At 46.6% G+C, this 20,952-nt stretch overlaps 1 protein-coding gene across 1 annotated transcript in view; it reads right to left on the bottom strand.

Moving 5' to 3' along the window:
- Positions 1–19,956, bottom strand: part of LOC306761771 (glutamate receptor 1-like) — a gene marked incomplete at both ends in the record, with an annotated part of 117,777 nt that extends 97,821 nt beyond the window's left edge. The window contains 2 exons of the mRNA XM_079248052.1: positions 13,569–13,703; positions 19,902–19,956. Of these exons, the coding sequence (XP_079104178.1) occupies positions 13,569–13,703; positions 19,902–19,956 (190 nt within the window). The remainder of the gene's footprint in view (positions 1–13,568; positions 13,704–19,901) is intronic.
- Positions 19,957–20,952: the final 996 nt, after the last annotated feature.

Below are 20,952 nucleotides of genomic sequence, written 5' to 3'. Positions count from 1 at the left end.
GCAGGTTAAAGCTGGGTCACGCTGTTAACCAGCTAAAAACCGCGGTTGTTCTAAATTCCCATCTAATGAAGCAGGAGATCGGGTACCTGTCAATCAAAATGACATGCCCCTAAATATGCTAAAGTTGAGATTAAAATTTTTTTTCTAAATGGAGAGCCTGGCCACTCCACTCCACAGGTTGCGGGCTCTCCCTTAGAGATAGGGTGAGGAGCTCGGTCATCCGGGAGGAGATCAGAGTAGAGCTGCTGCTCCTCCGCATCAAGAGGAATCAGTTGAGGCGGCTCGGGCATCTGGTCAGGATGCCTCCTGGACCTCCCTGGTGAGGTGTTCCAGGCACGTCCCTCTGGGAGGAGACCCCGGGGAAGACCCAGAACACGCTGGAGGGATTATATCTCTCGGCTGGCCTGGGAACGTCTCGGGATCCCCCCGCAGAGTTGGCAAATGTGGCTGGGGAGAGGGAAGTCTGGGTTTCCATGCTTAGGCTGCTGCCCCCGCGACCCGACCCCGGATAAGCGACGAAGAATGGATGGATGGATGTATGGAAGTTTGTTTTCCCATCTCTGAAAGAGAGGCAGGTATTGCTGAATCATTACAGTCTGTTGGGGGATTATTTTTAGATGACTTGGTCAATGTTTACCAAAATTAACAGAAACTATGTGATTACCTGAGACAGAAACAGAAACTCAGCAGTCGGCCTGCAACTCCATCTTTTGTCCCCTACTTGTCCAGCATTCATATGAACACTAAGAGAGGCGTCTTCTTCAGTGACATAAATCATCACATTCAAGCCAGCCAACATATTTCAATCCACTACAGTCCCAGCGCAGATGAAGAATGGAGGAGGAGACGGGGGGAAGGTAACGTCTTCCATCTCGTTGCCAGGACTTGGCTTATCTGGAGCTTACAGACAACAGATGAGGAAGAACATGGATTTTCTGCTTCCCACAGTTTGTCTTATTTATTGTTTATTGTTCTGGAAAAAGAAAAGGAAGGAGGTGAGGAAGAAGAGGGCCGGTTTGGTGTGCTGGTGACTTTTCATGCTTGAGGATTTGCTTGTAGTTCCACGCTCGCTCCGACGCCTCACATGTGGAATGAGGATAAAAAGATTTTATCTTTAACACAGGGAAGAGAAGGAAGGAAGAGCTGGTGAGGAGAGACGGGGCCTGGCGGCAGACACAAAGGGATTATCTTTAATTAATAATCTTAATCCTTTAGTTTCATGTCAGACAAACAGAAACAATATCAGATGCCAGAGTCTCAGGCAGGAAGACGGCGATTCTTCCTTCATTATGAGACCAAACAGAAGATAACAGAAACAGAGTTTTACGCAGAAAAAACTTAACAGTTGAATTCCAGCAAATAATTTACAAGCTGGCTTCTTTATTTATAAAATGAGGTGCAACCAAGCAGCCAAAACTTGCAGTTCCCCCTTCATCCACTAGGGCTCCTAAACAGAGTGGATCCCCATAGACTCCTATGTTAAAAAGACCAACTTCACAGCAGAAACAGCGTGGGGGGGGTGGGGGGGGGGGCTCAAAGTCAGTACATGTTTACTGGCAGGATAAAGCACATTTCAGGATAATAATTACATGCTTCACGATAAATACACAAAAACAACACGAGACATAAAAGCAGAATTCCTCTTTAAACTGCTGAAAAAGGACCATGTAAACACCTAATTCTTAATGCAAAAGTTAATTTGGAATTAAACTAAATTCCGAAGTGGTTTATTCACATTTTAAACATAAATTGATTAATTCCTCTGTCATGTAAACCATTCTGCTCTAAGTTAAATACAATCGTTCTGCGCATGCTTGTTACCTTGTCCCGTCCCGATGACACACATATTCTGTGCCAGTGGTTTCCAGACTTTTTCTGCAAGGCCCCCTTTAATAATGTGGAGCCCCCCCACCCGTCACATGGACCACAGAAACATATGAAGAAATGCGTCTTTAATTTTAATGGCTGTCTTGTAGGTAACTATAATTAAAACTGTGTCAGTACTATTATCCATTCTCCTGCTTTATTGTGAAACATTTTAAACCAGGAATCTCTGCAAACGACTTCAGGTGAGTGGAGTTTTCTATGAGACGATGCTTCTTCAGTAAAACAACTTTGCTCTAGATGATAGTCAGATAGTTTATCTCTAAAGTAACCTGCAGGCTTTTCTTTGTGCTCAGGATGAAAAGTACCCAGGTGGTGGTGGAACTTGTTTGGCTTTATACTTTATTATATTAGATGATAATATTTTGGTACATGCAAAAGATTGTGGTCTCATTATTACCACCATTGGTTATTACCATTACTGGTCAAGCAGGGACAGATATGCTCTAGCATAGCTTGAAGTTTCTCTTGTTGATTTATCATCATTTCCTATGAGTACTTTTACAAATTCATCCAGTGTAAAAACTCCCAAGTTTTATTTAGCCTTGCCGCGCCCCCCCTGTGATGACTCTGTGCTCCCCATGGGGGGCCTGCCCCGCAGTTTGGGAACCACTGTTCTGTGCGTCATTTAGTTCCGTGTTTGGTTGTCTATCTTCCTTTTCTTTCAGCTGCTGATTAAAAGTGTAGTATGCTGATGTCAAGCTGGTGCTTCAAAATTTTTTATCAAAATAACGGTAAAACTGGTATTTATGTAGTTTTCCATGTTACGACTGGAAAGATGAGAGCAGGAAACAAATTTAGTTGATTTCCAGGAAATTCAAGTACGTCATGTCCACCCCTGGTCCGACCAGAACCCTTTCCAAACCAGTCAGTCAGTCAACAGTGGTATTAAGGACGTGTTTTCACGTAAACCTCTTTTCGGAATTATTTCCATGTGACCCCATAGCAGGAGGCTGTTAATTCCAAATTATTAATTCTGAATTAAAATACATCACGTAACAGTTGCCACTGTGTGACAGATAAAACACGGAAAGCCCAGCAGAGCTCCTTCAGAGACAGGCTGCTGCATCTACAGATCCTTCAATCCTGCTCCAGTTACTGGAAACCAGCACTGCTCCCAGTACACCACAAACACACTCAATAAAAGCCAACATGATTTACTGATTTAAACTATATATAACCAACATCCATGTATCCTGAGAAACACGTGTGAAGTTCACATGGATTATATCTACATGGTTTACATGTATGCGTTCTAGATCAAAACATGTCAGTATGGCCGCTTGTGGCTTCTGTACGTTGTTCTCCTGGTTGTTGGTCAAAGAATCAAAACTAAAACTGAAAAACAAATTAGAGGCATTGTTGGTCACGCCGCGTGATTTTATTTTGGACGTTTTTTTGGAGGTTTTCCCTCCCAGTTCCGATCCCAGTTGTCCCAGTTTTCCCTCTTGGTTCCGGTCCCGATAAGAGGTTTTCTTTTCCGGTTCCGATTGGAGGTTTTCCTTCCCAGTTCTGGTCCTAAACCACAGTTCTCGTGCAGCTCAGGAAGGGCTTTTGACATGAATTAGATGTGGAGTGCGCTGACTGATGACTCAGCAGGTAAATGCTGAGTCAGTTTGATGTCTCCTCAGACCAACAGGAGCTGAATCCTTCATCACTGTCCTGCAGATCAACTCGCAGGTTCAACAGGCTTTAAACCAAACCACGAACCCGAGAAGACTTTCAGTCGTTTCTTCTCGTCTCTCCTAACAGAAATCCGTTCGGGCTGCAGCCTGATTCAGAACCATGCTACATGCTCGCCCTTCCTCCCTTCCATTCACTCCCATCCTATTCAGCCCGTCTCCTTTCAGTTCAGCCTGCTTTGCTGGCAGGAAGGCGGCGTCGCGCTGCACTGCCAGAGCAGCTGACTTCATTCGGCTCCCTTTACAAGAGGATGTGTTTATTATTGCAGCAATATACTCATTAGGATCCAGGTTTTTCGCCACGCCATCCTTCCTGGCCTCCGTCTGTCACTGGAACGTTCGCCATCGCCGTGTTTCTCTCAGCGTTTGGTTTTGTTCAGAGTGAGAGGAGAGAGCTGATCCCGCTCTCATGACTCAGTTTAAAAAGGAAAAAGGTTTTACTTGCCTTCCTTTAGCTTGTCTGGGTGCGGTCTGTCTACCGGACTGAAACGCTGTTGGTAGTCCAGGTTTTCCTTCCTTTACTGGTCTCCAGGCTTCTGAAAAGACTTCCGGAACTCTTCTTTGGAGTTTTCTTCAGTTCTTTATCAAGATGATCCCAAAGTGCTTGAATGTTTCTCACAATTATGACATTATCGCCACGCCTGAGGTTTTAGGCATCTTGCTAGTTGCTAATTCACGCAACGTCGTAACGACCTGAGCAGGTCGGAAAACCCGGACGTCTACGCAGATCTCGTCTTTAGCGGGAAACGGCAACAACGCCAGAGAGTTGCTGCATGTTTGACTGTTCCAGTCAAAGAGGAGTCACGTAAACGGAGAATACATTTTCGTCTGATCTACAGAGTTTTATGAACCAGTGAGACCAATAAAAGCCCGTCAGACCAGCAGGATTAATGGTCGCTATGCCGGATGTCCAGTCTGTCCCTGTGTGTTCAGTTAAATGGGGCGTTTTCTTTCTGTACAAGTCGCCTCCGGCCATGTTGTACCAGCGTTCAGCGAGCAGAACACGACAAATAAATCAGTATTTTCCTCAGTTCAGAACAGAAACAGATTTCTAGTCAGTCTCTGACGTCCCACTGAGGCCGGTTTGACAGCTCCATCCAATGCCTGGAAGGTCAGATGACCTGGTAGTTACCATGGAAACATGGATACTTTTCTAGAAATGTGAAATTGGCTGCATCATGGAGATCGCTCTTATTCATTGTCCAATCTTTAGAATCCACCTGAAGACGGACGATTCTGGATCTGTCCTCCTGCTTCGCCACAAGCCGGGCTGCTTTGGTCGACAAAACTGGGATTTAAGATGTTTTGAAGACTTCTAGGCAGCTTCTGCAGACATTTCACCCAAATCTCACCAATAATCTGCACCCAGTGTGAAAATATGATGCAAATAAACTCTGTACCGGCGCTGGTAGTTCCAGGCAAATGGAGAATGAAAAGGGTCTATCGGGAGGAAGCGCCTGGTGAGGCATGAGGAGGCAAAAAGAGCCAGGTGCGAGGAGGACTGGTTGTCCTCTCTTCATACCCCACTGGAGATAGTTATCATTTTGTCTAATAAGGAACAGAACAGATAAGGAGACGTCGCGTGAGCTGAAGATGTGAGCCGTTGGACCAGTTCAGAGTCCTGGAGATGAGCGAATCAGACATTGCAGGTTTTACCCCTTCATGCAGTTGACAGCCGAGAAATTCTTCTGGACACGGCTGGAAGTGCGACTGAGTCAGGATAAAGTATTCACATAGCAGGTTGGTGTTGTGACGCATGGCGCGCTGCGTTGCTGTAGCATGTAAACATACATGATATATTTTCCCCTGAAGTGGAAAGTTTCATCAGCTGCTTCACCACATTGTGTCCAAACATGAACCAGCTGCAAGGAAGATCCTGTTTATCTGCCACGTTTCCATGGAGACCATTTCTGTTGAAGCTTCGGCCAACAGTAAATGCATCGTCTGAAGGTCTAGGTTCATCCCTCAGGTCCTGGTTCAAGTCTCTGCAGGCTTTCAGATCCTGGAGATAGTTTTTAGTTGTGATTTGTCTTAATTTGTTCTTCACATGTCCAGTTTCAGCCTCCATGCTGGGATGAGCCAAGTTTTCAGCTAACAGCAAACAGCTAGCAGGTAGCAGGTTGCAGATGGCAGCTAGGAGCTAGCAACTAACAGCCAGAAGGGAATCACCCATACACTGTATATAAGAGATGGACGTAGCCTCCATGACGTCACCCGTAGGTTTCTGAAGAGCAGAATTGAAGCTCGGTGGGCGGTTCCTACCATCACCATCTTGGCAGGGGCATGCGCATCATCTCATCCGAAAAATACAAATATGGGCAAAGAGGTGGAGCTGAGAGGGGGGCTGTGAGCGTCATGGTGGATGATTGACAGCTAGCGTTCTCCGAGATGCCTGTAGCTAAGAGCTAACCGAGCTAACCTGGAGATAACAGGAGCTAACCAGCTAACGGAGGTAAGCGAGCTAAAGCTAAGTCACGTTGTTAACCGGCTAAAAACTGCGGTTGTTCTACGTTCTTTTGATTTGAAGCGGGAGGTTAGATTGAAGCGGGTACCTGTCAATCAAAAGGACACGCCCATAAATATACCGAACTTCGATATTAAATTACTTTTAAACGGGCGAGTTAGAAAAAAAATCACTCCCCCCACAGTTGTCATGAAGGTAAACCTGAGCTATTAAACCTAAAATGGATTTTTGAACCAGGCTGTAAACATGTTTATTTCTGCTGTAAACATGTTTATTCCTGCTGTAAACATGTTTATTTCTGCTGTAAACATGTTTATTTCTGCTGTGAAGTTGGTCTTTTTAACATGGGAATCTATAGGGATTTGCTCTGTTTTGCAGCCCCTAGTGGATGAAGGGGGAACTGCAGTCTTATGCACTTCCACATCGGCTTCACTTTTAACCTCCAGACGTTGCTGCTTGGAATCACCCTGTTGCTGCTAGAAACCAGTTTTCTGTCAGACCATCTGGTCTTCGCTGATTTTCATACAGTAAACAGGAAACCTGGTTGCAGGAGGAGGACCGACGTCCTCCAGGATTAATGGTGTGCTGCAGGGGAGACAGACAGAGGCTTGGACTGGTCTCAGGTCAGTCGGTGACGTCAGAGACAAGCAGCTGAGTCTGCAGATTTTCGGCTTCATGATGAAGATGTCTGATCCCACCAGGCAGAAGAGGAGCGGCTGGTTGAGACTCCTCGTACCTTCGTTATTTAAGTTTATATTCATTTTCCTATAAATGTGAAGACATGTTGGTCCAGCATCTGCTGTTGGTCAGCTGGGTTGCGTTTGCATGCAGGTCACGTGACAGAGCGGTAAGATGAGCTTCTGCATCCCCGCTGTACAGGAGGACGCTGGACACAGCCGTCATTGTCCTCTCTGTCACGTCTAATTACCCCGATGTAGCGCTGCTTCACCCAGAGCCGGAGTGATACTGCAGCCTGACACGTCAGAGGAAGACGGCATGCAGGGGAGGAAACTCATGGAACAGGTCAGGAAGATCAGAAAACTTTCCTTTCACTGCCTTTTATCGTAAAAAGAGGCGAAACGATCATCAGTTTATTTTGTATAAAACTGTTTGCTGTTCTTTCATCCAGAGGAAAACCAGTTTGGTGTTTCTGCAGATTCCACAGGTTTAAGAGGAGTTTCTTCTTAAACGCAGCAAAGCGCCGTGCTGCCGGACCAGAGCGCAGCTGAACGAAGACAGAAGACAGACGTAAAAGGAGTGACTGGTTTCCACCTGCACCACAGCAGCGTGAAGCCCCTTACTGGGAGATGAAGGCGGACCTGCGAGGAAGACTCCAACTCCACCAGATCGTTCAGACAACTCATTGTGAGGTGGTCCGAAGGCGCCGGATACCAGGACCTTGTGTCCGGGTGTAACGGTGTGCCGGCTCCCGGTTCTCCAACAGGAGGCTCCTGTCGGGAGACGTGCAGAGATGCGACCGTCACAGCCGACAGTCCCGTCAGTAAGAACAGGAAACTGAGGCTACAATCCACACAGACTCACCAGAACTGGACAAGATGGAGAAACGTTGCTGGTCTGATGAGTCTCCAGTTCAGCTCCACATTCACATGGTAGGATCAGAATCTGCTGGAAACATCATGACATCCATCCTGACCATGTCCATCCCTTTCTGACACGGTGTAGCATCTAAACTTCCAGCAGGATGATGCACCATGTCAACGTTCACTTTGTCTTCTGGTTGGAACTTTAGATTTTCCGTCTTCCCAAAAGCAAAGTTCAGAATCGACATGTGTCCGCCACTTCCTGTGTTCGTCCTCTGAAAGGTCACATGACGCAGCTGGGAAACGTTTGATTGGCTGTTCTGCAGGTCTGCAGGCAGCGGAGGATGACTGCGCCCCCTGCTGTCCACCCGTCTCATGAGCCTCTGGGACGGGTAGGAAATAATCTGAACTGGTTCAACTGGGGAGGTGGAAATTATGTCTAAGTTTGATTTATTTCTCAGGCTTTAATGTGATTCATGTTGTTTATAAAGTGCTTCATAATGAAAATGTGTCTCTGAGCAGGAAACCGTGACGTGGTTTCTCTGGTTACCAAGGTTTAGATCAGCGGTTCCAAAGTCCGGTCTGGAGATCCTGCACCTGATTCCCCTCAAACCTCCGACTGCAGCATCATCAGAAAAATCTCCTTTTTCCTCTTTTTTTAACAACTCTGCCATTAAAGAGCTGAAACAACCTGAAATCCAGAAACAAAATGATCTCCTGCCCCCCCCCTCCGGTCTCCCCCCCTCCGCCCCCCCCCCGGCTTGTTGTGTGAAATGTAAAACAGGCTGAGCTCTGCCACCTGCGAGACGGAAGCCGAGCAGCATGGCTGCGTCTTCAGGCGAGCTCTGAGGTAGAAAAACAAACATGTCAGAAAGCTGCTGCAGCTGACGCTTCGCACTCGGCTCACAGTTCTGTTAACGGGAAGAAATCACAGCCATGACGGCGCCGTCGTCCAGTCGGCCCCCCCCTGGACAAACCGTGTTAACCAGCTGGTGGAACCGCCGAACCGACTCCACCGGAGGATTCACAGGTCATAGTGTCGTGTTTAACCCTTTAAACTCCACCTTCCAGCGTGGAACTGGGATGGTCATGTGACCCTCCAGCTGGTCATGTGACCCTCCAGCTGGTTTTCCAGCGTTTCTATCCGTCCAGGATGTCTACAATCCAGATGTAGTGTTTATTCAGAGACTCTAGATGATAAATCCACCATTATTTATCACATCATCAGAGAAAACATCATCATGACTTCTGTGTTCCTCATAGACCTTTAGAAACATTTAAAAAGAACTCTACAATATCTCTAAGACATTTTTATGCTGTAATGAGGAGGTTTTTCAGACATTTTGTTTGTATGTTGCAGAATTAATGAATGAAATGTGTAAACCGCGCAGCGCGAGTAGCAACATGGTAGTGATGGTGATGAAGATGTGATAAATAATGGTGGATTTACCATCTAGAGTCTGAACAAACACTACATGTTGTGTCTGGATTGTAAACCTCCTGGACGGATAGAAACGCTGGAAAACCTCCGTAGACCAGCTGGAGGGTCACATGACCAGCTGGAGGGTCACATGACCAGCTGGAGGGTCACATGACCATCACAGTTGCACATTATTGTTCCTGAATTGATCACAATCACTCTGATTTTTAACGGTTTGTGCTGAAAATCCGCAGCTTTAATGAGCAGAAAGGCTTTTCTTGTCGCGCAGACGGATTTGAAACTGACAGAATGAGCGCCAGCATTTCCACCTCCAGCTCTGATGAACTGGAAGGCTTCGGCTCGTTTGGGATTAATGCAGGATGAAGTCGGGCCGGCGGTTGCCAGGTGAAGTCTGTGTTTTTAGGGCAGCCAGAACAGTGTTCTGTAAACCTCCTGCACTGAACACTCCCCGGAGCCAGGAGTCCATTTAGCGCTGAGCTCCCTCTGGTCCACATTTACTGCTGTCTGCTCTTTTAAAGGCCGCCTCCATTTACCTCCATCTCCCCTAAATCCCAGGTCTGCTGAATGAGGAGGAACACGCTGACCCATGATGCAGCAAAAAAAAGGATGCAGCGACTCAGATCCTCAGCAGCTTCTGAGGTTCCTCCAACACAGCAGAAACACGAAAATGATGCATTTAGAGATACTAAGCTAAAGCAGAACTGTGAAAATCCAGCAGATATGCTCCAAGATCCACAAATGAAAAGGGATCGCTTTCTGTTTTATCATTTAATGTCATAAAACATAATGAAGGGAAAGTATAACATCACATGACGTTCTCTGTTTTTGTTTCAAACATCTGAATGGAAAATATATAAAACGGTAAAGATGTCCGATATTATCAGCCTACTAATGTTTTCAATGGATGTTACGATTAAAATACAATATAAGAAATTATTGGTATCAGTTTTCACTTTTTTAAATAACTTTTACACAATATGCACATACTAAAGCTCCAGTAGGTAACGTCTCTCAGAGACATGTTCCTCTGGGTGAAGCGGTTCCTCGTCCTGATAGTAGTCTATACATTATGTAATCATGAACAATAAGAAATATAATTAGACCCCTCAGTTTACTGTAAATCTGTAAAAACTCTGACCAATCCAAACGTTCCGACCCAAACGGAGTTGTTCATTTCTTATATTTCGTAGCTTTTTTCTCCCGGCTCCCCTCCTCCCCCTCTTAGCTGCGCATACCTAATAGCCACACCCTGCATATAAACATCGTGTTAGGATGAAAATACAAAGTAGTGAAGAAGAAACTCGAAAGGAAAACATGGCTGAGAAAATGCAGGAAGGATTTCCCGACCCGACTCGGTTTATTTGCCTCCTCCTGCTAAACAGCCGAGAAAGAGAAAATCGTTGGTGGAAAAAACTGCGAATTAAAAAGCCTCGGATCACGCAAGGAGCAGAACCAGAGGGGGAGGAGCCAAGACATGAGGAGGAGCTAATACAATGGGAGGAGCCAATACAGAGGGAGGTGCCAAGGCGTGGGGAGGAGCCAATGCAGTGGGAGGAGCCAAGACAGTTGGAGGGGTCAAGACAGGAGGAGGGGCCAAGGCAGGGCGCCACTTTCACATTCTGCCAGCTCCACAACATTACCTACCCCGGCTTTAAATATCAAACTCAGCTACGTCTCCTCAAACTCAAAATGACTAAATTTAAGAGACGTCATGTATAGTTTAAGTTATCTTTGTGATTTTTGCACAACTTGCACCAAAAATACCAGTATTGGTTGATATCGGAATGGAAAATCAAGAGCCAGATAAAATCGGTACATCAGTAAAAGAAAAAAGCCGATACTGAACATCTGTAAATGAAGGTCTTCAAAAAAAAACAAAAAAACTGCACTGTTAATCTTGCTTGAAATTATTCTGATTTCCAACAAGTAAAGTGATGCAATCACGTTTGTTTAAATGTTTCAAAGTATTAAATGGTTAAAGTAACATTTTCCCATTTCATTCCTCAAACTTCCTTTTAGCAGCAGGAGCCTAAGACAAGCTGCACGAACGGTTATACATGGAAACATCACCTGCAGGGTGTCGGTCGGAGGAGAACAGATGGTTGGAGATGATAGAAAGACCCAACAGAAGATGGAGAAACTGGTCTGATGAGTGTCCAGTTCAGCTCCACATCCACATGGTAGGATCAGAGTCTGCTGGAAACATCATGACATCATGGATCCATCCTGACCATGTCCATCCCTTTCTGACACAGTGTAGCATCTTCTGATGGAAACTTCCAGCAGGATGATGCACCATGTCACAAAGCCCAGATTCCTTCCTGTTTGTTTGCAGACAGTTAAGAGTTAATACAGAATCTGTTTTACCAACCGATGCAGTTTGGATCTTCCTGACAATCCGTCATCATCCAGAATATCAGGTAACCGGATTATTCCAGGTAAAAGGAGTGTTTTTCATCAGCTCACAAGTTTTATATCGATTAAAAAGTTATAATAAATTATTAGTTATTAATGAAAACATGAATAAAGCTACTTAGTTCCCCTGCCGGGCTGTCTGGGCCACGTTTTCAGGTCGTCACTTCTAATTATACCCATTCTGGTGCCTCAAGCAGCAGAGAATGTGTGGAGGGACAAATAAATCGTATTTAACTCCATGTTATTGTGTTGAATGCTTGACCTTCGTCTGTCCTGTCGCTTGCAGAGGTGGCAGATTGCGCTGCAGGGCCGACACAAAGATCCAACAGCCTCCTGCAGCAGATTCACTGTCACAACAATCAGGCTTTAAGTTCCTCCGCGGAGAACGTCTCCTGATAGCGGAGACATTTCTGTCTGCTTCAGTCAAGACTAAACACGTTTAAGCACACTGAAAACATGGCGGAGGAATTTCCGTCTGAAAGCCTGCCGGCGATGCGACTCGGCCAACAGAAAAGCACATTTCTGGAAACTTCTGTGTTTTGCATAATAAAGTAAAAGCTGCAGGTGTCTGCGGGGATTTGAAGGTATCAGAGCAACCAAGCGCTGATAAAAGCTAGAATACAAACACAGCCACCAGTGATACAGCAGCGCCGCTGCCTTTCAGACGGTTACCAAGCGTCCTGCTGATCCATCAGTCCTGCAGCGTCGCTCTGGTTTCCACAGAAAACTGCTCACCAACTCATCCACCTGCATCCGGCTGCTCTTACAGTTTAACACAGGCAGAAAGACGGACGCCTCTTCCATCCAGCACAAACAGTTCTCCACCCCAACACATCTGTCAGGGTGTAATCACATCAGGACCGTCTGTAGACTCGGTCCGGTTGGGACCCGGCTCAGTTCTAGGGGGGTCTGTCCATGTGGACCGAGGTCGTGTTCACGCTGCACTGTGGTCAAACTAGTCAAACCATTACGGTGTGTTCACACCAGACGCATTTTGAGTGTCAGGTTTCCATGGAAACTCCATGTGGAGGCGCGTCAGGAAGGCGTCAAGCTTTCTCGCGACGCGTTTTCAGCGTTTGCCGCGGCGGAAAACACCATGTGCTGAAAATATAAAAAGCTTTGTTAGGTTGACGAAGGCCAGAGATGGAAAATCCAAACTTTTGCCGCTTGTCAAACTGGGACAGCTAGACGAAAATGGCGCTGGAAGCGAACTCATCTGCACGCAGCTTGCCAAACTCAGAACGCCTACGATTGATCTGGTGAACCCAGACACGGGGCCCTACGTCCACGTTCTCTATTAAATAAAACCATGCCGCTCTCTCTACTGCACCGCCATCATTCAGACTGACCGGAAGGAAAGCTCCGCCTTCCCCCTCCTTTCCGCTGCATTTGCTGCTTGCTCCTGACAGACACGGCAGGACCCAAAAGTGACGGTTTAGTGACCAGCGGCGAGCTTTTGGTGTGAACACGCCATTAGAATAATATATCCCCATTCCCACCAGAGGTGGCGCTGTACTAGTATTTAGCAGAAGAGAGGACCAGACCGGCATGAAGAAGAAAACTGTTTCCTCCACCTGCCAGTTAAACATGGAGACCAAACTATGGCTGTTTTGGGTTTTTATTGTGTCTTATGCAAGTATACTGCAGAAATCCACTGCAACAATGGACGCAGTATGAACACCAGACGAGGCAGAGGACCCTTAACGCCATCGCTATGGATTTACCCACAATGCAATGCTACACCTACATGCAGGAAGATGAGGCGCCGTTTGTCCGTTTACATTCCATCAGGTGGTAATTTGGGCTTATTTTTGCAGACTGTGATTACCTGTCCTTTACAGGTTCTGGACTTTCCGGGACGCCATGTCAACACGGCGGGACGCTGCGCCTGTGAACCCGGAGGTTTCCTCCCATGCCCCCCCAACCCGGGGGCTCTGGGATGGGATAAACTAGTCCCTGCTCTGAGGTAACCCTGTATAGATCAGCCTCAGAAGTGTGTATAAACCGACCTAAAACCAACCCAGGCTCTAAATGAGGCTAAAGGGCATGTCACCCCCCTGGAGACATGTCCTTGAACTCACCACCATCCATCCACAGAGCTGGAGACATCCACCACACACACAGCTAGTTTCTGGACTTACAGGCGTAGGTCATGGCGAAGCTGCTCCCCGTGTCCACCATGTCCACTTGCGGCACCAGTTTGGGGACGTCCTGATGCTGCGCCAGGGCGAAGCGAAACACCTCGTACTCATGCGAGCCAGTGGGGAAAAGGCCTCCTGTTTGAGACACAGCAAAGAGACACGATGAGACGTCCGGTCGGACCCCGAGGCTCCAGGCTGGACGGAGAACCAACCGCATGGCGTGGGAGCCAATCAGATGCACCGATCAATGCAGCAAGCCACCCTGCAGCAGGTTGACAGCAGGGTAATAATAATCAGCCAGAAGGAGCAGGAATAAGTCCGAAGGCAGCCGCCGAGGTGGAAAAGCTGCCAGTCACAAGATGAAACAAGCAACCTGGAGAAAAGCTGCAAACAGAAAAGTCAATCAGACCTTCATGTTGCCGTTTAAAGTGTGTGTGACGTGAAGGGTCATCGGTCTGCGGCCGGGTTGGACTGCCGTGTGGAAATAAGTTTCTCAAAGCAGATAAACTAGACAGGCGGTGTTCCTCCTGGCTGTTCTATTCAGCTGAAGACATATTTAACGTTTTAAACGGATAAATCTGATGTTTGCAGCAGGAACAGGATCACGGGAACGTCACCTTTCCTTAAACACTCCATCAGCCTTCAGGGACTGAGGACACGCTGTTGAAGCTTCATCTGTGGGTTTCCTTCCTGTTCCTGGTTGATGAACAACTTCAGCTCCTCAGCAGAGCGGCGTCTTCTTCATAACGCGACACACATTTTAATGCCAGTCTAGTCCCTTTTACTACGTGGCCTGTAGAGGAAGAAACCTGTAAATTCCTGCAACTGTTGGACGATTTGCTCTCACAGTTGTTCACAAAGCGGAGAACATCAGTCTGGGCTTGTGTACAGCCATACACTCTATATAAGAGATGGGCGGAGCCTCCGTGACGTCACCCGTAGGTTTCTGAAGAGCTGAATTGAAGCTCGGTGGGCGGTTCCTACCATCACCATCTTGGCAGGGGCATGCGTGTCGTCTCACCTGGAAAATACAAATATGGTCAAAGAAGTGGAGCTGAGAGGGGGGCTGTGAGCGTCATGGTGGATGATTGATATCGAGTGAACTCTTTCTGTAGCTTTCTGTAGCTAAGAGCTAACCGAGCTAACCCGGAGATAACAGGAGCTAACCAGCTAACGGAGGTAAGCGGGCTAAAGCTAAGTCACGTTGTTAACCGGCTAAAAACCGCGGTTCTACGTTCTTCTTACTTGAAGCAGGAGATCAGGTACCTGTCAATAAAAGGACACGCCCCTAAATATGCCAAATTTCAAGTCTAAATTACTTTTAAACGGGCGAGTTAGAAAAAAATTCACTCCCCCCACAGTTGTCATGAAGGTAAACCTGACCTATTAAACCTAAAATGGATTTTTGTACCAGGCTGTAAACATGTTTATTCCTGCTGTAAACATGTTTATTTCTGCTGTAAACATGTTTATTTCTGCTGTAAACATGTTTATTTCTGCTGTGAAGTTGGTCTTTTTAACATGGGAGTCTATGGGGATTTGCTCTGTTTTGCAGCCCCTAGTGGATGAAGGGGGAACTGCAGTTTTAAGCACTTCCACATCGGCTTCACTTTTAACCGCCGGAGGTTGCCACTTGGGTACAACTCAGTCTTTGGCGCTTATTTTATACCCAATCACCAGTTTCCAACGAACCTGTTCACCTGTGGAACGATCCATACTGGTGTTTGCTCCAGTCCCAGCTTCACTGGGATGTGCGTTCTTATTTACGTTTGGCACAACGTCCCATCCTCGCTGGGTTTGGGGTCGTAAGGCATGTTATGGTTGTACTACAGTAGAAGAAGTAGTCGACCCGACCAGCGACTACGCAGACCACCTGCCGACTCAAACTCCTGCAAAACTCAACGTACACAGGTTTTTATGTGACAGACTGGTTGTTACGAACCACGTAGTTTACTGGACCCCGAAGTCCAGAATGGCGTAAAAGCTAAACTGATGTGAAATCAGCGCCTACTGAAGCTGCAGATACGGTGGCAGCCTGGACGGTGTTAAAGGGAGGACTGAGCACATGACATATTCATGCGTCATGTCCCGCCCACGGGACGTCTGGTACCAACCAGTCTGGACTTGGAGTCAGTCCACCATCCTGGTGGCTGGCGTTAGCGGGAAGGAGAACAGGTTCTAGTTGGGAGGACAGCCATCTGCCGGAGGGGGGGACAGAGTTTATGAAGGAGGTCTTAATCATTAGATGTGGATTCTGTGTGTGTTTTGGCAGAAGGTGCCGACGCTACAGCACAACTTTAAACATTAAAACCTGCAAAATGAAACAGGAAAACTGCATTATGAACACCGTTCCATGCCCTTCATCTGGGTTTTAGTTTAAAAAAAAAACTCCACAAAACTACCTGCCAATGTGACCCAGCGTCTGTACAGGCGTTTGCAGGTTTCTGTGCACGCTAGGCAAACCTTTGGCCCCCTGACGGGTTCGCCAGACCATCGGGACACCAGGCTGAGCTGAACCAGTAGTTTATGGATGGAAAAGCAAGAAGACGGCGGGATGAAAGCAAGGTGCTGCTGGTGATGATATGCAGGTGGAAGCAAGGCCGGATTATCCAATAGGAATTCTGGGCACAGGCCCAGGGGCCCACCTGGGGTCCATGTGGGGCCCATGGGGGCCAAACACCAGCAGTTTGGACATGAAACTAAATGTACAGAAAAGCCAGATAGTTACACCACAGTGTCTGGTGTATTGTTATTGGTACCTCTGGCTGAGAGATGTTAGAAATGTTGTTTCACAGTTTATCTTTCACAATTTACACAATGTTGCGTTGGGGAGGGGGCCCCTGGAGCACTCTGGGCCCCGGGGCCTGTGCACTTTTGATCCGGCCCTGAGTGGAAGTGAGCAGAACGAGCGATGTATTTATCTGAAACGGTAATAATGCAGAACTACTTCAGCTCCATGATGGAGCCCCGAACCCATCTGAAAGGAACCTTTCAGTGCAGCTTTCGCTTCAATGTAACCGGATACAAGCTGAGTTTTCCAGAAGCCCCAGAATTCATAGCAATTTAAAAAAGTGTCGATTCAGCAGTAAAAGGCTGAGTGTCTTTACATGCTCGCTCTCCATCGTCAGCGAGTCATGTCTTATTTTCATCATCAGCTTCCTGCTCCACGTTAGCTTGCAGCAGGTCGGTGACGCGGCCGGAGGACGGCGAACGTAGCCGACCAATCTGCACTTCCAAGAGCCTGAAATGGGACGCTTCCATCAGGAGGAGGAAGACCACTGGATCAACAATCAGAGCCCAACGGGAGCCTGATGCCTTCAATGGAGGCTCGGAAATTACAATTATGACTGAAGCCTGAGACCAAGCACCGGGAAAAGCTTTGCTCGTGTGTTTTCATATCCCGCTTCCCAACTTTATATGCATCTTAGCCGAGAACAAATCCTACGAACATTTGGGAGGAAACCTCCGTTTGGGATGTTTCCTGATGTTCAGGTCATTTAAACGTAACAAACCTACAAATATGAGTTTTTCTGGTTTTTAATAAACTTTATTATTAATAAAACTTTTTTTTTTCTGCACTAAACAGCAAAACTCTGCAGATTCTGCCCTCAGAATGTCGCAACATTCTGATAAAATAATGGATAAAAAACATTCACCGACAGAGAAACGTCTCAAACTGCTAATATAAACTGGAACAGAAGCTCTGGGGGGAATGTGGGGAGCTGAAAGAACCGACTCTTTTCAGGGAGCCGACTCTCTGAACAGAACTGAACTTCTCATCACATCGGAGTCGACCTGGTGGGACTTTCTGGACTTTTCAGACCGTCTTCATGCGACCACACGGCTTTCTGAGAGCCAACAGAGACGGGATTGGATGCTGCTGGATCTCATTTGGACAGACCTAGGTCTAGAATCCTATGTTACTGGACACGTTGTCCACTATCCAGATTCCTACATTAACGGAGACTCCCTACATGGTCTTGATTTCCACGTTACCAGAGACCTCTCCAGAGTCCAGATTTCTACACTACCGGAGACCCTGTTCATAATCTCGATTCCTATGTAACCAGAATCCCTGTTCAGGATCTACAATTCTGTGTTAGCAGACACCTCCTCCACAGTCCCAATTCCAACGCTACCGTAGACCCTATCTAGAATCTCAATTTCTACTTTGCCGGAGACCCCGTCCACAGTCCCAATTTCAATGTTAGCAGAAACCCTGTCCACGATCTCAATTCCTACATTACTGGAGACCACATGCAGAGTCCCGATTCCTATGTTACCGGAGAACCCGTCCAGAGTCCTGAATCCTATGTTAGCAGACAACCCGTCCACGGTCCAGATTCCTTTGTTAATAGATACCCAATCCAGATTCAAGATTCTTACGTTACCAGATTCAGGATTCCTACATTAACGCAGACCCCGTCCAGAGTCCCGAATCCTTTGTTTCTGAAGACCCCCGTCCATATTCCTACGGTACCGGAGACCCTGTCCAAAATCTTGATTCCTATGTTACCAGAATTCCCGTTCAGGGTCTAGAATCCTATGTTAGCGGACACCTTGTCCACTATCCAGATTCCTACGTTAACAAAGACCCCCTCCACGATTCTGATTCCTACGCTACCAGAGACCTCTCCAAAATCCAGATTTCTATGCTACCGGAGACCCTGTTCAGAATCTCAATTCCTATGTTACCCGAAACCCCGTCCACAGTCCCAAATTCTGTTACCAAAGACCCCATCCAGGGTCCGACTTTAGCAACAAAATAGGTTTAAAGTAGATATTTGGTTTTGTCCATAATATGTATCATCTGTTCCTGCTGATTTAGCAAAGATCAGCCAGTCTGACAGAAAGCAGGATTTGAACAGAAACAAGGCCATTCCTTGTTAGCATATTATTCTTTATTCACCTTTATTTAACCAGGAAGTCCCATTGAGATCAGAAAACTTTTACAGAGGAGACCTGGCCAAGGTAGCCAGTCAGTCAAATCTATATAGAACAAACCAGAATAAAAATACATATAAGATACATAAATACACATCTCAGCATGGAGGCAGAAACTGGACACATGAAAGACAAAAACTATCTACAGTATCTGAAATCCATCAAATCCAGTACAAGAGGCAGAACCGGTGCAGTTCTGAAATCCATCAAAGACCTGAACCAGGACCTGAGAGATGCATCTGGACCTTCAGCTGATCATCTACTCTTGGCTGAAGTCTCATCAGAAGTGGTTTCCATAGAAACGTGGCTGTCAAGAAACAAGAAAAGGCTGGAGGTCACATGACCCAAGAACTGGACTGAAGATGACTGAAAACAGGTCTTATGGACAGATGGATCCTCCCCCGAACCTGGACTCCATCAGGTCTTATGGACGGATGGATCCTCCCCTGAAACTGGACCCCAACATGCAGCATTGTGGGATCATCTGGACAGAAACATCCAAAGTTTTGGAAAGTCCATCAAAGATCCTGCAGAACTGATCCAGACTTTTAAGCTCCTTAGAACTGCACCGGTTCTGCCTCTTGTACTGGATTCATTTCAATGTTTGTGGATGTTTTAGTGAACCGACACATCAGGTTCCCATTTTCCTGGAACATAAAGAAACAAAGACTTTCCACACTTCTCTGAGTGGTAAACAACATTACTGAGTAGAAACGATGACTCATGTGGTTCATGTGACGCGCTGTACTTCTCCATCAAGCATTCATCTGAGATGCTCAGATAATGAGAACAGTGTAAATAACATGACCGATATGATCATTATGTCTTTCCTTTTAAATGATTGTGTCTGTCCATGTTACTGAATTCTGCTGCCACATCATCATTAGTGACCACAACTCACACTGAAATTAATATTTACATGAAACCCACGTTCCTGATCATTATGGGATTTATTTTCAGCAGCTAAAACTTAAATGGTTTTAATCTGCTTCCAGTGGCGACACTGTGGGTGTCTTGTCTACGTTTCAGGAATATTAAAGTGCAAAAGACTCAAACTGTTCTGATCACAAGGTGAATATCGGAATAATCAGAGAGGCTGTTGGAGCTTCTCCAACCAGGTTTCTCTCTCATCACATGGATTTTCCAGCAGCGTGCTGCTTTTCCAGGAGAGACTGGTCCTCTCCTCCCCAAGCTGCAACATCATTCATTTCAGCGTGAAACTGTTTAAACATAAACCTGATGGAGTCTCAGCATGAAGCACCTTTAGGTAAAAGCTCGTGGATGGAGATCAGCAACCTGATCACGCACGCGCTCAATCCTTTTTAGAAAACTGCCGGGAAAAAACTAGAAGAAATCATAAGAATGGAGTCCTGGTCCCGGCTCACTCACCAATGTTGATGTTACTTGGGAAACTTGTGCCGCTGCAGAGGCCAATCAGCATCATCAGCAGCAGCAGGAGCGGCGGCTGCGGCGGCGGCGCGAGCACCGAGCGCACCGGGAAGCTCTGCAGCCGCATGGTTCCTCCAGCAGCAGCACGACCTCCGGCGTAATCCCATTCACACCGTGGCCGCTACAGATCCACCGCAGGCCGGACCCAGACTCCCACATCCAGCGGCGCTCCGCTCCGGTCTCCGGACTCTGCAGGTCTGCTGGACCAGCATCCACACCGGGAGCGCAAAGCTCTGCTGGCGCGTCCGCTCCGACTGTTGCTCTACCTCTCCATCTCCTCTCCTCCTTCTCCCTCCCTCCCTTCCTCCCTCCCTCTCTCTCGCTCTCCTCCCCTCTGACTCCCCCTTTCTCTCGCTGAGCTGCACGTGAGCGTAAAAACAAACAAACGGACGCGTTTCGTTCTGGCTCGGTACGGATCCAGTTCCTCGGATCTGCGCGGTGTGTTGCTGTAAACTGCTTTTCCGCCACATTAATCACACCGATGGAACTTCTGCTTCTTTATTAAACACTCACAGGCTGCTGCGGCACATTTCCCACTCCTGCCACTTGTTATCAGAGATGCTGATTGGATTTAACCACTTTCAGCTGCTGGTACGGAACCTCGGAAGGGCCATACAACAAGCTCCATCTGGGAAGAAATCAAACAATCAAAAAAATATATAATGAGTAAATATATATATTAACAGAAACAAGAACATTTCTGAAGACACTTTGATTGGTGCCAGAGGTTAAAAGTTCAGCCATAATGGAAGTACATAAAACTGCAGTTCCCCCTTCATCCACTAGGGGCTGCAACACAGGGCAAATCCCCACAGACTCCCATGTTAAAAAGACCAACTTCACAGCAGAAATAAACATGTTTACAGCAGAAATAAACATGTTTACAACAGAAATAAACATGTTTACACCAGAAATAAACTTGTTTACAACAGTAATAAACATATTTACAGCAGAAATAAACTTGATTACAACAGAAATAAACTTGTTTACA

This window comes from Telmatherina bonti (genome assembly GCF_933228915.1).
Source record: "Telmatherina bonti genome assembly, chromosome: 10".
Lineage (NCBI taxonomy): Eukaryota > Metazoa > Chordata > Actinopteri > Atheriniformes > Telmatherinidae > Telmatherina > Telmatherina bonti.
Note: the sequence above shows the minus strand (reverse complement) of the source record. Positions and strands in the feature narration are given on the sequence as shown.